This window comes from Elaeis guineensis, chromosome 4 (genome assembly GCF_000442705.2).
Source record: "Elaeis guineensis isolate ETL-2024a chromosome 4, EG11, whole genome shotgun sequence".
Taxonomy (NCBI): domain Eukaryota; kingdom Viridiplantae; phylum Streptophyta; class Magnoliopsida; order Arecales; family Arecaceae; genus Elaeis; species Elaeis guineensis.
This window is the reverse complement of record NC_025996.2, coordinates 22,133,285-22,148,690: the sequence shown is the minus strand read 5'-3', so window position 1 is coordinate 22,148,690 and position 15,406 is coordinate 22,133,285. Positions and strand designations below refer to the sequence as shown.

Here is a 15,406-nt window from a genome sequence, read left to right as displayed (position 1 = left end):
GATTAGTTTGAATCTTGAATGAAGGTAGCTTAGTGTTTTAAACACTACTAAGAGCCTTCCTTCATGCTAGGTTAATGTTACATTATGAACTATGGCTAGTTTATTGTGTTATCATAAGGCTTGTCATAAGGATTGTTGCCCAGCTATGCAACCCAAGAGGGGGGGGTGAATTGGGTTTCTAAAAATTTTGGACTTAATTAATTACTTATGATGAACAAGACAAAGATTTTAATTCAATATTAATTACCTAAAGCAGGAATGCAAAGATATAATAAAGAAATAAAGTGAAGCGATAAAGCACACCACAAACACAAGGATTTATAGTGGTTCGGTGCCAACCTTGCACCTACGTCCACTACCCAAGCTCCTACTTGGGAATTTCAATCCACTATGCTTGTATTCAACATGAATACAAAACGTCGGAAACTCCGACACTAGCTATCTCAAGCTAGATCACTTGTTTTCCGGGTACAAGTAAATCCAAAACACTCCGATTTCAGGTTCGGATCAACCTTTCCTTGTTTTGGAAATCCTCCAAAAACAAGAACAATTACTTACAAGAGTAAGAAAATTTAGAGCACAAATTAATACAATAACAGCTCCTTAAATGAGCGAATATAACAATAAAAACTTTACTCAAATGAAGAACCCCTTTTTGAATTTTCTCAAAATGGATGAACGCTTGAACGAATGCTTGAGAAGAGGATGATCGTTGATTGAAGATCTCTTGAAAGCTTTGAAGGATCTCTAGATCAAGGTTGAAACAATAGGCGTGACAAATCCTCTCTTTGAAAGCTCTTGAATCTCTTTCACAATCTCTCGTGTGGATTTTGGATCCTCTTTTCTTTTTCTCTCAAAAAAAATCGTGGATCCTCTCAATGAATTTGATCTCTCGTTTGATCTGCCGATTGCTCTTCTTTTCTCTGCAATTTGATCTGCTATTTAATCTGCAATTTCTTTCACCATTTCAAATATTTTATAGCATTAGAAGCAAGAGAAAATAATTTAGGCAGATAAAGAGCCGTTAGAGCAATTTTAGGAAGCATAAAAGGCAATTAAAACGGGCAAAAAAATAGCCGTTGCTGATATTTTCCGTCGCAGGGGTTGACTCATGAGTCGACTCATGCATCAGGAGTCGACTCATGAGTCGACTTCTGTTGCAAAGACCAGAGAATGAGTTTCTGGAAATTCTTAGCTCAAATCAGCAGGGGTCGACTCATGAGTCGACTCATGCCTTGTGGGTCGACTCATGAGTTGACTCACAGGTCGTGCCAAGCCAGAAAACTAGCGTGCCAAGGAGAATTTTTGCATGCCAATCAGCTCATAGTGCCATGAGTTGACTCATGAGTCGACTCATGCACTTCAAACCTTCATAACTTCAAAAATATAAGTCCAAACACAATGAAATTTTCACCAATAGATTACTAATCATTTGTTCTACCAAATGATACTATCAAATTAGGATTTTAGTAAAATTATGATTTTGCCCTTGAAGAGCATAAGGACTTTTTCAATTTAAAATTATTTGTATCCCTTCAATCTGCTTTGTAATCATCAAAATCAATCTAGGAGCAACAATCTCCCCCTTTTTGATGATGACAAAATATTTGAACAAAAGCATTTATGTGAATCAATAATTTCAAAAGAATGCATTATACATTTATATGCTTGAAAAGAGTAAGATTCTTTTAGCATGTAATATAAATGATCATATACAAAAATAGTTTGTCCATCTTCTTAAAGATTTGAAGATATGCTCATTGGAATATGTGATTTTGGTGTTAGAGCAGAAAACTTATTTTTGTTATCAGAGCAAGTTGTATTTTGAAAATTTACCTATTTTCATTTGATTTTAGTTTTAGCATCAGAGCAAAAATTAATTATGTGCTTTAATTGCTATTGATACATAAAATAATTATGTGTGCCAAAGCATGTTTAAGAGTTGATTTTGAAAGTGTATTAGCTCATTTTGTGTTTAAGATATATCAGAGCAAAAATACATTTTGCAATGTATCGGAGCAAGAAAAACAATTTTACAATGTATCAGAGAAAATTTTATAATGTATCAGAATAAATTTTATGATGTATCAGAGCAAAAAAATTTTAAGATGTATCAGAGTAAGTTGGAATTTTGAAGTATATCAGAGCATATTTAAATTTTTAAAGTAAATCAGAGCATATGTAAAGAAGTAATTTAAAAGTTACATAATTGTATTGTACTTAGCATTGTACTTTTGATATTGTTCTTTAAATTCTTCAATTAATTTCTCATAATTTGTAGTTTTGCTTTTGATGGGTTGCTTTTTTTTTAATTGCTCATAATTGAATTGCTTTTTGTTTAATTTCTGTTTGATGCCAAATTTCTCATAATTTAGGGTTTTGCTTTTAGGGTTTTGCTTTTGATGAGTTGCTTTTTGTTTAATTTCTCTCCCTTTTTCTCATAATTTAGGGTTTTGCTTTTTATTTAATTTCTCTCCCTTTTTGACATCATCAGACATGGTTAACTTCTCCTTTTTCTGAAATATTCTTTAATTTCTCCCCCTTTAGAGTTTATCACAGATGTTTGCTCCCCCTTAATACAGCAATTATCAACAGCAAACAACAACAAAGAGATGACAATATTTCAACAAGGAGAATATATATTTAATCAAAATATGATCAACACCATTACAAAAGGTAGAAATATAAGTAAAAGATGATTCCATTAATATCATAACTGTTTCAATACATAGTTCACATTATAATAATCAACCAGCTAATTATCAATACATGGCCCTAAAGTATAGATCCTAAAACAAGACACTAACACCTAGGATCTAATAATGATCAAGACAAGTCATGGATCGGAGTCATCAGATATGGTATGAGAAGCTGATGGATCAGAAATGCATCCTCTACCCCGTCTGCCTCTGGCACGAGCAGGAGAGCGAGATGAACTGGGAGGCTGAGAACGCTGAGATGCTAAGGACTGAACAGAAAGGGTGAGTCTGATAGAATCAAGTACATTCAGTGCTCTGGAAATAGATTGAAGTAGAGCAGTGAACTGAGTGGTAGCATACTCACTCGATCCTCGGATCTCTTTCCTCAGTAATTCATATCCACCTTCGAGTGCTCCTCTGAGCCTGCCAGCCTCTGTAGTGAGGTCTGTGACCTCAATAGTAGACTCCTGTGGCTTGGGATGGGCCAAAGCAAGGACTTGCCCCTGCAAGTCAAGAACTCTGCCAGTCAGTCTCCAGACTGTGTCCTCAAGCTGCTGTATCCTGATGGACTGATTTGATATCATCTGAAACACAGTGGAGATGTGGGGAGTAATGGTCTGATCAGAAGAGGTGGCTCCAGGTGCAAAAGAAGTACTACCCCACTGACTAGATAGCAAAGAAGCCACACGCTGTGATATATGCTCGATCTAATCGTCAGCCAGTCTGAACTCTGAATGAGGTGCTCTACTCTCTGGCTGATACACTGGTGTGGGCATCCTAGTAAACTCTGAAGGGCCAGCCTCAGTATCAGGAAAGAACTGGGTATCTGGTGATGCTGCCCTGAAGTCATGTACAGGAGAAGATGGACCTTCTTCTTCTATTCTGCCTTCAGTTCTGTCTTCAGCTCTTGTTTCAGCTCTATCCTCAGCTCTTTCTTCAGAGCCCTTGATCCAACCACCATCAGTCTTTGTAAATCCCATTCGGTGCAGGCTGTGTTGGTTGAAAGTGTCCACATGAGATAGCTTGGTAGGTGCCTCCCCTTCACAGCTAACTTCAAACCTCCTAAATACTCTAGTAAGGGCCATACCATAAGGCAAGTGTGCCTTGGATCTGTTCAAAGTTTCTCTCATGGCCTCTATCATAAGTGCAGGGAGGTTCAGGGGGGTCTGAGTGATGACATGAAACATGACACATACATCTCTGCCAGACAGTAGATCATGCCTACCACTCCTAGGAAAGAAGAGCTTTGTTACAATCTGATGCAGGATCCTCATCTCAATAGACAAAATCTTTGCTTCCAATTTGTTTAAACTTCCTGAATAAGTTTCTCCTAAGATAATTCTGATCCCTTCTCCTTTTACTGGGAGTTCCATATATGAGTATCCTTCACTAGGCAACTGAAGTATTTCTCCCAATATCCTAGAATCCAAGCAGATATCAATTCTCTTGACAGTTGAAGTCACTGACCCACTTCCATAATGTAGGTTCTGGTAGAATTCTCTAACTAGGTCAACATAGGTGACTTCCTTAAGGGAGTAGTAGAGTTTCCATCCTTGGTTTTTAATCTTACTTGCAAAAGTAAAGCCCTCTTTCTCAAAGAACTGAAAATCTATATTTTTCCCAGTTTCTACTTTTCTATCAGAAAGAGGATTCACACTGGGGCTTATGGAGGATTGAGAGGGACCTTGAGCAGGTACTGAAACTGGAGTGGGAGCAGTTGAAGACTGAGCATGCCTTTTCTTTCGGATAATTTCTTCAGGCTCACGGATTGATTTTCTTCTTTGGGGAAGTTTCATCTTTGGAGCCATATCCACTATAGTAGCAGGCAAGGAGACTTGAATTGAGTGGAGGAGGGATCACAAGAGAGTAAAGAGGAATTTTTGGTGGAGAAAAGAAGTGGATTTTGGAAGTTCGGTAAAGTGCTAGGGCACGTTCCAACCGCGCCAAGCAATGCGAGAAAGCACAGAAAATCCTTTTTCAAGGAGGCGATTTTTGGTGGAGAGAAGGAGAGAGAATTGCCTCGAAATTAATCCTTGGATTTGGAGCAAAAAGAGTTGGAGAAGACGGCTTTTGGAAGGAGGACGATGAGTCGTCTCACGAACAGGGTTCTTTATAAAAACAATGAACCCGATGGAAGTTGGTGGGATTTACAAGTTTGCCATTGAGTCGACTCATGGGAGTCGACTCATGAAGTTCAGAAAATCAAAAAAATGTGAATAAATTTCAGAAAAATTTGAAATTTTGGGAGAAGGAATTTTACTCAAAGATAAGTTTTTAGAATGAAAAACTTGAGCTTTTGGGATTAGGGTTGATGTTGGAAATTGAGCTCTAAGAATATTTGACATCAATTCTTGGAAATTGAGAGAAAATTTTAGGCATATGGTTCTAGAATTCCTAGATTTCTCCTAATTTCACAGAATCTATCCTCACTAAGGACCTTTGTAAAGATATCAGCTAATTGATTTTCAGTGCAAACATATTCAAGAATTACATTTTTGTTTTGAACATGTTCTCTTATGAAATGATGTCTTATTTCAATATGTTTGGATCTTGAGTGTTGAATTGGATTTTTAGATAGATTTATGGTACTTGTGTTGTCACATCTTATTGGTGTTTCATTAAGTTTGATTCCAAAGTCTTCGAGTTGTTGCTTAATCCACAAGATTTGAGCACAACAACTTCCGGCTGCAATGTATTCGGCCTCAGCCGTAGACAGTGCCACCGAATTTTGTTTCTTGCTAAACCATGAGATTAGGTTAACTCCAAGAAATTGGCAAGTTCCACTTGTGCTTTTTCTATCTAATTTACATCCAGCAAAATCAGCATCTGAATATCCTAATAAATTAATTTATGAGTCCTTAGAGTACCATAACCCTAGAGTTTGAGTACCATTTAAGTATCTAAGGATTCTTTTAACAGCATTCAAATGAGATTCTTTAGGATTAGATTGATATCTAGCACATAAGCAAACACTAAACATGATATCAGGCCTACTTGCAGTTAAATATAATAATGAGCCAATCATACCTCTATAGTATTTTAAGTCTACACATTTACCTTCATCATCCTTGTCAAGCTTACATGAGGGACTCATTGGTGTGCCAATTGGTTTGCAGTTCTCCATTCCAAATCTTTTGAGTAGTTCCTTGGTGTACTTGCTTTGGATGATGGAGATTTCCTCTTTTGATTGTTTGATTTGGAGTCCGAGGAAGAAGGTGAGTTCTCCCATCATGCTCATCTCGAACTCCCCCTGCATAAGCTTAGCAAAGTCTTGACAAAGGGACTCATTAGTAGACCCAAAAATTATGTTATCAACATAAATTTGTATAACTAGCATATCATTTTGATTTCTTTTAATAAATAGGGTTGTATCTACATTACCTCTTGTAAAACCATTATTTAGTAAAAATTTGCTTAGCCTTTCATACCATACTCTAGGTGCTTGTTTTAATCCATATAAAGCTTTATTTAATCTAAAACATGATTAGGAAAAGCATGATTTTCAAATCCAGGGGGTTGTTCTACATATACTTCTTCAGTAATATATCCATTTAAAAATACTTTTAACATCCATTTGAAATAACTTGAATTTCATAAAGCAAGCATATGCAAGTAGAAGTCTAATAGCTTCTAATCTAGCAACAGGTGCAAAGGTTTCATCAAAATCAATTCCTTCTTCTTGATTATATCCCTTAGCAACCAATCTTGCTTTATTTCTAATTACATTTCCATGCTCATCTAATTTGTTTCTAAAGACCCATTTTGTGCCAATTATTGAATAATCTTTAGGTCTTGATACTAAGGTCCAAACATTATTTCTTTCAAATTGATTAAGTTCCTCTTGCATAGCATTAATCCAATTATGATCATTTTCAGCTTCTTCAAAAGTTTTAGGTTCAAGATGAGATACAAAAGCACAATGATTAACTACATCTCTAAGTGAAGAACGGGTTTTTACCCCATGCATAGGATCTGCATCATCAACACCCTCATTCTTCCTTGAAGGAAGATCGTTAGATTCATCAAAAAAACATGTATGGACTCCTCAACTACTAAAGTTCTTTTGTTGAAAACTCTAAATGCTTTACTAGTGGAGGAGTAACCTAGAAAGATTGCTTCATCTGATTTTGCATCAAATTTACCAAGTCTTTCTTTGTCATTATTTAATACAAAACATCGGCAACCAAAAACATGAAAGTATGCAATATTTGGTTTTCTTCCTTTCCAAAGTTCATAGGGGGGTTTTCTTTAAAAATTATCTAATTAAAGCACGATTTAAAATGTAACATGCTGTGTTAATTGCTTCCGCCCAAAAATATCTTGGAAGGTTGCTTTCACAAAGCATGGTACGGGCCATTTCTTCTAAGGTTCTATTTTTCCTTTCAACTACCCCATTTTGTTGGGGTGTCCTAGGAGCAGAGAAGTTATGGCCTATTCCTTTTTCATCACAAAAATTTTCAAAATCTTGATTTTCAAATTCAGTTCCATGATCACTTCTAATATTTTGAATTGAAAACTCTTTTTCATTAGTGACTTTTCGGTGAAATTTAGTGAAAATCTGAAAAGTTTCATTTTTGTGTGTCAAAAAGAAAACCCAAGTAAAACGAGAGTAATCATCTATTATTACAAATCCATATCGTTTTCCTCCTAGACTAGTGGTTCTTGTTGGTCCAAATAAGTCCATATGTAAGAGCTCTAAAGGTCTAGAAGTTGAAACAGTATTTTTGGATTTAAATGAGACTCAAGTTTGTTTACCTAATTGGCATGCATCACAAATTCTATCCTTTTCAAAATTCAGTTTTGGCAAACCATGGACTAAATCTTTCTTAATTAATTTTGAAAGAGAATGCATGCTAATATGTGCAAGTCTACGATGCCACAGCCAACTAGTCTCATTAATTTTAGCATTTAAGAATACTAGGCATTGCATGTCTAATTTGGCTAAATCATTCAAATCTACCATATAAACATTGCCATGCCTATGTCCTATAAATTTAATGCCATCGTTAATAGGACTAGTCACAATGCAAACAGATGATTCAAAAACTACTTTATACCCTTTATCACAGAATTGACTAATGCTAAATAAGTTATGCTTTAAACCTTTAACTAATAAAATATTCTCAATGTAATTGGAGGGAGTGATACCAATGTTACCTATCCCGATGATCTTTCCTTTGCCATTATCTCCAAAGGTGACCATCCCTCCATCCTTAGCATCAAGCGTGATGAATTATGATTCATCACCAGTCATGTGTCTCGAGCATCCACTGTCAAGATACCATTTCCTGTTTCCTCCTTGGGATGCTAGACACACCTGCAAGCAAAGGTCAAGTTTCTGTCTTAAGTACCCAAGCTTTCTTGGGTCCTTTTAGGTTAGTCAAAATGGTTCCTTTTGGAACCCATATTTTTTTTGTGTTTGCATATTTGTTAATAAGACATGTGTATGATTTATGTCCTATTCTTCCACATTTGAAACAAGTAATATTTGTAGACTTGTTACTTGAATAATTTACATAAATATCCTTCAGAAATTTTTATTTCTTCAGAGGTTTGTAGCCAAGTCCAGCCTTATCATATATAGCTTTCTGATTATCAAGGATCATATTTAGTTTGTTTGAACTTAAGGTGAACTTATCTACTATAGGTTTCAGCTTGTTAATTTTATTCTTTAAGTTTTGATTTTCTTGAATCAAGATGGATTTTTCAATTGAAAGGTTTTCAGCTTGTTTTACTAAGTACTGATTTTTCAATTTCAGTTCTTTGTTTTTCTTCCCTAGTTTCTTTAATTCATCAATTGAATCATAGAAAGCTTCATGCAATTCTTCAAAAGTAAAATTACTAGTGGATTCAGAAGTTACCTCATTTTCGTGTGCCATAAGGCACAGGTTGGCTTGTTCTGTTGAGGTTTCCTCATCGGAGCTTGAGTCATCACTCGCACTCCAAGTCGCCATCATTGCTTTCTTTTTGAACTTCTTGGGACCTTTCTTCAGTTGTGGACATTCGGATCTGAAATGTCCCGGCTTCTTGCACTCGTAGCATATAAGGGGTTGATCTTTCTCTTTTTCTTTGCTTTGTTCCCCTTTTGTGAATTTCTTTCTCATCCCCTGTTTCCTTTTTCTTAGAAACTTCTTAAATTTTCGGGTGATGAGTGCCATCTCTTCATCCTGTTCTTCATCTTCAGAGTCATCCGTTTCATAATCAGGCGAAGTTGTGGATTTGAGGGCAATGGTTCTTTTCTTTTTGACTTCATCCTCTTGATGTTGCTTCATGCTAAGTTCATGAGTCATCAAGGATCCAAGAAGCTCTTCTAGAGGTAGAGTGTTCAAGTCCTTTGCTTCTTGGATGGCAGTCACTTTGGCTTCCCAAGTTCTTGGCAGTGACCTGAGAATCTTCCTTACAAGTTCACTGTTAGTATAAGATTTGCCAAGACTCTTCAAACCATTAATTATATCAGTAAAATGAGTAAACATAGCAGTTATGGACTCATCATGTTCTATTTTAAACAATTCATATTTATGTACAAGCATGTTTATTTTAGACTCTTTTACTTGATTTGTTCCCTCATGAGTTACTTCTAACCTATCCCATATTTCTTTAGCAGATGCACAAGTAGAAATGCGATTAAATTCACTTGCATCTAGTGCACAATAAAGAACATTCATGGCTTTGGCATTTAATTGTGCCAATTTCTTGTCAACCTCATCCCATTCTTTTTCGGGTTTGGTTGACTCCTCACCATCTATAATCTTGGTGGGTGTGTGAGGACCGTTCACTATGATACTCCACATATCATAGTCAAGTGCTTGTATGAATATCTTCATCCGAGCTTTCCAATAGGTGTAATTAGACCCATTGAAAAGTGGAGGTCGGTTTGTAGATTGCCCCTCGGCTAGAGAAGTACCGACATGGGTTGCCATAGATCTTTGGCTCTTTGATTGTTAGATCAAAGAAGGGCTAGAGCACTGGGCTCTGATACCACTTGTTGCCCAGCTATGCAACCCAAGAGGGGGGGTGAATTGGGTTTCTAAAAATTTTGGACTTAATTAATTACTTATGATGAACAAGACAAAGATTTTAATTCAATATTAATTACCTAAAGCAGGAATGCAAGGATATAATAAAGAAATAAAGTGAAGCGATAAAGCACACCACAAATACAAGGATTTATAGTGGTTCGGTGCCAACCTTGCACCTACGTCCACTCCCCAAGCTCCTACTTGAGAATTTCAATCCACTATGCTTGTATTCAACCTGAATACAAAATGTCGGAAACTCCGACACTAGCTATCTCAAGCTAGATCACTTGTTTTTCGGGTACAAGTAAACCCAAAACACTCCAATTTCAGGTTCGGATCAACCTTTCCTTGTTTTGGAAATCCTCCAAAAACAAGAACAATTACTTACAAGAGTAAGAAAATTTAGAGCACAAATTAATACAATAACAGCTCCTTAAATGAGCGAATATAACAATAAAAACTTTACTCAAATGAAGAACCCCTTTTTGAATTTTCTCAAAATGGATGAACGCTTGAACGAATGCTTGAGAAGAGGATGATCGTTGATTGAAGATCTCTTGAAAGCTTTGAAGGATCTCTAGATCAAGGTTGAAACAATAGGCGTGACAAATCCTCTCTTTGAAAGCTCTTGAATCTCTTTCACAATCTCTCGTGTGGATTTTGGATCCTCTTTTCTTTTTCTCTCAAAAAAAATCGTGGATCCTCTCAATGAATTTGATCTCTCGTTTGATCTGCCGATTGCTCTTCTTTTCTCTGCAATTTGATCTGCTATTTAATCTGCAATTTCTTTCACCATTTCAAACATTTTATAGCATTAGAAGCAAGAGAAAACAATTTAGGCAGATAAAGAGCCGTTAGAGCAATTTTAGGAAGCATAAAAGGCAATTAAAACGGGCAAAAAAATAGCCGTTGCTGACATTTTTCGTCGCAGGGGTCGACTCATGAGTCGACTCATGCATCAGGAGTCGACTCATGAGTCGACTTCTGTTGCAAAGACCAGAGAATGAGTTTCTGAAAATTCTTGGCTCAAATCAGCAGAGGTCAACTCATGAGTCGACTCATGCCTTGTGGGTCGACTCATGAGTCGACTCACAGGTCGTGCCAAGCCAGAAAACTAGCGTGCCAAGGGGAATTTTTGCGTGCCAATCAGCTCATAGTGCCATGAGTTGACTCATGAGTCGACTCATGCACTTCAAACCTTCATAACTTCAAAAATATAAGTCCAAACACAATGAAATTTTCACCAATAGATTACTAATCATTTGTTCTACCAAATGATACTATCAAATTAGGATTTTAGTGAAATTACAATTTTGCCCTTGAAGAGCATAAGGACTTTTTCAATTTAAAATTATTTGTATCCCTTCAATCTGCTTTGTAATCATCAAAATCAATCTAGGAGCAACAGCATAGAATTTATATAAATAACAATCATTTTATAATTTTGCACTTATTAGTAGCATATTGTTGTTGGTGTGGGAATTTTTATCGAACTATAAAGCTCATATTATCTATTCCTTTTTTTCCTTTTTGAGGTTGCAAAAACTTAGTCTCGTTTGGATTATATATGCAATTTAGTTATAATGAATTTTTAGATCTCATATCTTTTTTTGAGTCTTGTCTTGAAGAGTATGTGGCTGTATCATGTGGTCTACTTAGATATTGGGATTGGGTCACGACAAAAAGAGTTTGATTTTTCTATATTCTAAGTTTCTTATAGTCTAAAATTCTTATTTCTGCCATCAAAGTTCATCTTTATTTTTCCCCTTCTCTGTTCAACTTCGGCTATTATTGAGTTCACTAAATCATAGTCTTGGATAAAATAGATATCATACACGACTATTCCAAACGTGTTAGACTTTGTCATCTGGCTAAGTCATATTAGATTGTATAGGATCAATTGCTTTGGGAGAATTTACAAAGCATTAAATTTCTTATTTTCTTTATGAGAAAACAAATGATTTGGCATTTAAATTGGAGAGGCTAAATGTATGTAGAACTCCAAGCATGCGCAACGGCAAGGTAGTTCTTGTTGTTTTTTATTTTTTATTTTTGTGGGTATTTCTAATATATGCACTCTTCTATGCATGGGCTTCATATTTTTGTTCGGGCCTTGTCTTTTGGGTTTTGTTTTGGGCCTTTTCTCTGCTACTTTTTCGTTGATATATGGATGCTGCAATTGAGAAAAAATAACTATTTTGATTTTAAACTAATCTAATAGATGGATGTGTTTCCTGAACCATTACAGCATAGGAATCCCGTACAAACAAACTACATAGTCGAAGATGATGGATAGCCATATTTTGATCAGCTTATCTGAAAAAAAAAATAAAATAAAGAACAATAGAACTTATGTCAACATCTCTCCATCGTACAATATTGTTAGAATTTCATAGTCCTATCTTACTTGCAACAATTCTCTACCACGAGGACTCAGGTGGTTTCACCCTATTTATATTATATTATATTATATTAAAATAATTTTTAATATGGATTTTGTAGAACGGTATGTTGTTGGTAGATCATATCGGTTCAAATCCAAAATAAACATCAATTAAATAAAATAAAAGAATATTTTTTAAAAATAAATTATTAGAAAAAAGAAGGATCAGAATAACTTATCTATTTTTTTAATAAAAATATCTCACTAAAAAATCTAACAACTCCAACTCAAAACTATCAATTTAAAATCTATAATTCTAATACAATATAGAATGTCATTTTATCTAAAATAAATCAACTGCACCTATTAAGAATCTATAACAAATACAGTGGGCGCGGAATGAAGAAACCTAAGAGAAGAAAGTCTTCTCTTGGTCTTTTCTTCAATGCAACATAGGAAAACACTCTTTTTGTCATCCCTGCAGTTTTTCAGAGGCTTTTTTGTATTAAACGCATGGCGTAGCTAGGACTCCTCCAATCACATTTGAGCCTATGTTGAAACCAAAAGCAACCCCGGGTCCCCAAAGGGGAATTCAAGAATGCCACATTCAAATAAAGAATCCTTCCCAAACCACAAAAGGAAAGGCTCAACGAAGGAAGGGAGATGCAGCGGGATAAGAAAAATGCTTTCGGAGATCAAGATATCGATTTGTTTTTTTATCGAAAATGAAGAAGGTCGGGGGATAGCAGCCTTCGGACTTTGTTTGTTTTTTTCTAATAAATAAAATTAATAAAATAATAATTTTGAAAAAAAAATAATTTATTTAAAAAATATTAAAATAATAATTTTACTGTCTCAGAAAAAACTTTCAATTCGAAGCTTCAAATTTATGTAACTCTATTATCTTCTTAATTACACTCATGTTATTATCTCCTATTAAAATATAAAAATATTATTATTCCATCTCAATTAAAAACAAATTCAAACATTGGTTCTAAAGCTCGATCTAATTTAATATAGATTTGAATTCTAATATTATAAAAATTAATAATCAGCCAAATCGAAAATCTAATAAGACTAAGACTTGGATACGTCAGAGGAGTATGACAACGTTCGGGAAACGCACGGGACGAACCACAGCCATCACGTCTCTCTTGCTTGCGTTATCACGTGCTTATCACCATTTTTTATATATTTATTTATTATTATCTAGCATTGCACGTGCCTCCTTGGGTCCCAGCTGGGGTTTGTGATTAATGCAGACCGTCCGATTAACTTGACGTCCAACGTGGCATAACATCACTGTCGTCTGAGACTGCTCGCAGACGACGATCGCCGTACTCGCGCTACGGTCAGTAACGTATCCTGGAACCAATAAGTTCCCTCCACGTGTTGGAAGACTCAGAGACACGTTTCGTTCGCGACCACGGGATCTCGACGGCTCGTCCGTGGGCCGCGGGGCGCTCATAGTACGATCCCTCGGCCCCCTCCAAAACCCCACGCGTCAGTCGGAGCCGGTCAATAAAGGAGAAGGCGGACTCCACTGCGACCCTGCGAGAGAAACTGATAGAGAGCGACAGAGATCGAGGGAGGCGTGTCGAGTGCGACGAGGAGAGCGGGAGGTTGGTAGTTTCTTTCCAGCTCGATCTCGAGCGGTAAACCTTGGTGCTATAGTACGTATAAATCGTCAATTGTTATTTTCCCCTTTTTTGCTTTCCTTATTTTTTTGTTTTGATCGCTGTCCGGTAAAGGATGTAATCTTTCGAACCGCAGATGAGACCATCGTTTTTCTTAATCTTTCTAATGATTCTAGTGAGATCAGGATGTTCCTTGGATATAACCAGGACGACCGATATATTAGGGTTTTGTTCTTGCTTTATTTTCCCCCGATTCTACTCCTTAGAGACGGAATCTGAGGCATTGGGGATGTTTAGGGTTTATCGGGTTCATCTTTATTTGGATTGATGGTCCGGTTATCGTTCCATGTGCGTTCTTTTCGCGGTTTTCTTGGCGTTTTTAGTTGAAATTGCTTAGATTGTAGCATTGATGTTCAAAATTGTATGTTTTGCACGAAAGGTGTAATTTCATAGATGAATGCCTTCTTATTAAGTTAGATACAGCTATTTGCCCTAATTGGTGAATCAGAAAGGTTTATTGGATGCGAACAAATTCCGGATTTAATTTCTCTTTTGTATACTACCTTTTCCCTCGGTTGGAAGGGCCAGAGAAGAGGAAAGGAGAGATCTTGGCATTGTTAAGGGTTTGGTTCTTGGTAACGCAAGGGAATAGTTTTTATTTTGTGATTCATTCAATTCTTTATCCTTATGAAAGGTTGGCGTTGGTTGGAGCGGTATCTTGATTCTCGTTGCCGATCAAAGGCACTCCTTCGATGGCTCCAGCCAGGGTGGCTGGAGGTGGAGGCCCGTCACAATCTTCATCTGCTTCAGGGTTTTCTTCCAAGGTGATGGCCAGAGTCCTGCCACAGGAAACTCTTCGGGGAATGGGCAGTCTGGCCTGGGACCTTGTTCCCGCGAAATGAACTGCAGAGCCCTGAATAGTGGAACAAATTCCTCTGGGCCTAGTATTGGTGCGAGCTCACTGGTTACAGATGCCAATTCGGCACTTTCTGGACGACCCCGATTGCAGAGAAGCACCAGTATCAACAATGAGTCATGCGCACAGCTTCCATCTTCGCCCATGTCTTTCTCCTCCAATGTTATCTTGGGTTCCTCAATGGTGGATGGCTCCTCCCTCAAGAGACAGAGCCAGCACCAACACCAAGAGCAGGGACTGGTGCAAGGGGCTTCCAGTGCTCCACTGCAGTCCCCAATGGCACAGGAGCTGGACATTCCATTGCATGCCCAAAAGAAATCAAGGCTTGACATCATGCAGCCGGAGGATATCCTGCAGATGTTGCAGAGGCAGGAGACATTGCAGATTCAGGGGCGCCAGAATCCACAATTGCAGGCTAGGATCCAACAACAAAGATTATCACACCAGCCTCAGCTGCAGCACATGTTGCAGTCCTTGCCACAGATGCAGCGTATCCAGCTGAAGCCACAACTCCAGCAAGTGAGACACAGCCAACTCCAGCATCAGGCTGTGCAGGCAGCGCTCCCTATGAGACGCCCTTCAGATTGTGGGATATGTACTCGGCGGCTTATGCAATACATGTATCACCAGCGACATCGACCACCCGTGAGTTGATGATTTTTTTTTTTAATTACTATTCTTGAAATACCTGCTAGATCACTCCTTGATACTGCTATTGACATATCAAGTTGGTCTGACTTCAGTTGCTGTTA

At 37.1% G+C, this 15,406-nt stretch overlaps 1 protein-coding gene across 1 annotated transcript in view; it reads left to right on the top strand.

Annotated features, from left to right (window-relative positions):
• Positions 1-15,406, top strand: part of LOC105043401 (probable transcriptional regulator SLK3) — a 34,381-nt gene that overhangs the window by 4,061 nt on the left and 14,914 nt on the right. Inside the window, exon 2 of the mRNA XM_073255845.1 lies at positions 14,563-15,299. Within this exon, the coding sequence (XP_073111946.1) occupies positions 14,563-15,299 (737 nt within the window). The remainder of the gene's footprint in view (positions 1-14,562; positions 15,300-15,406) is intronic.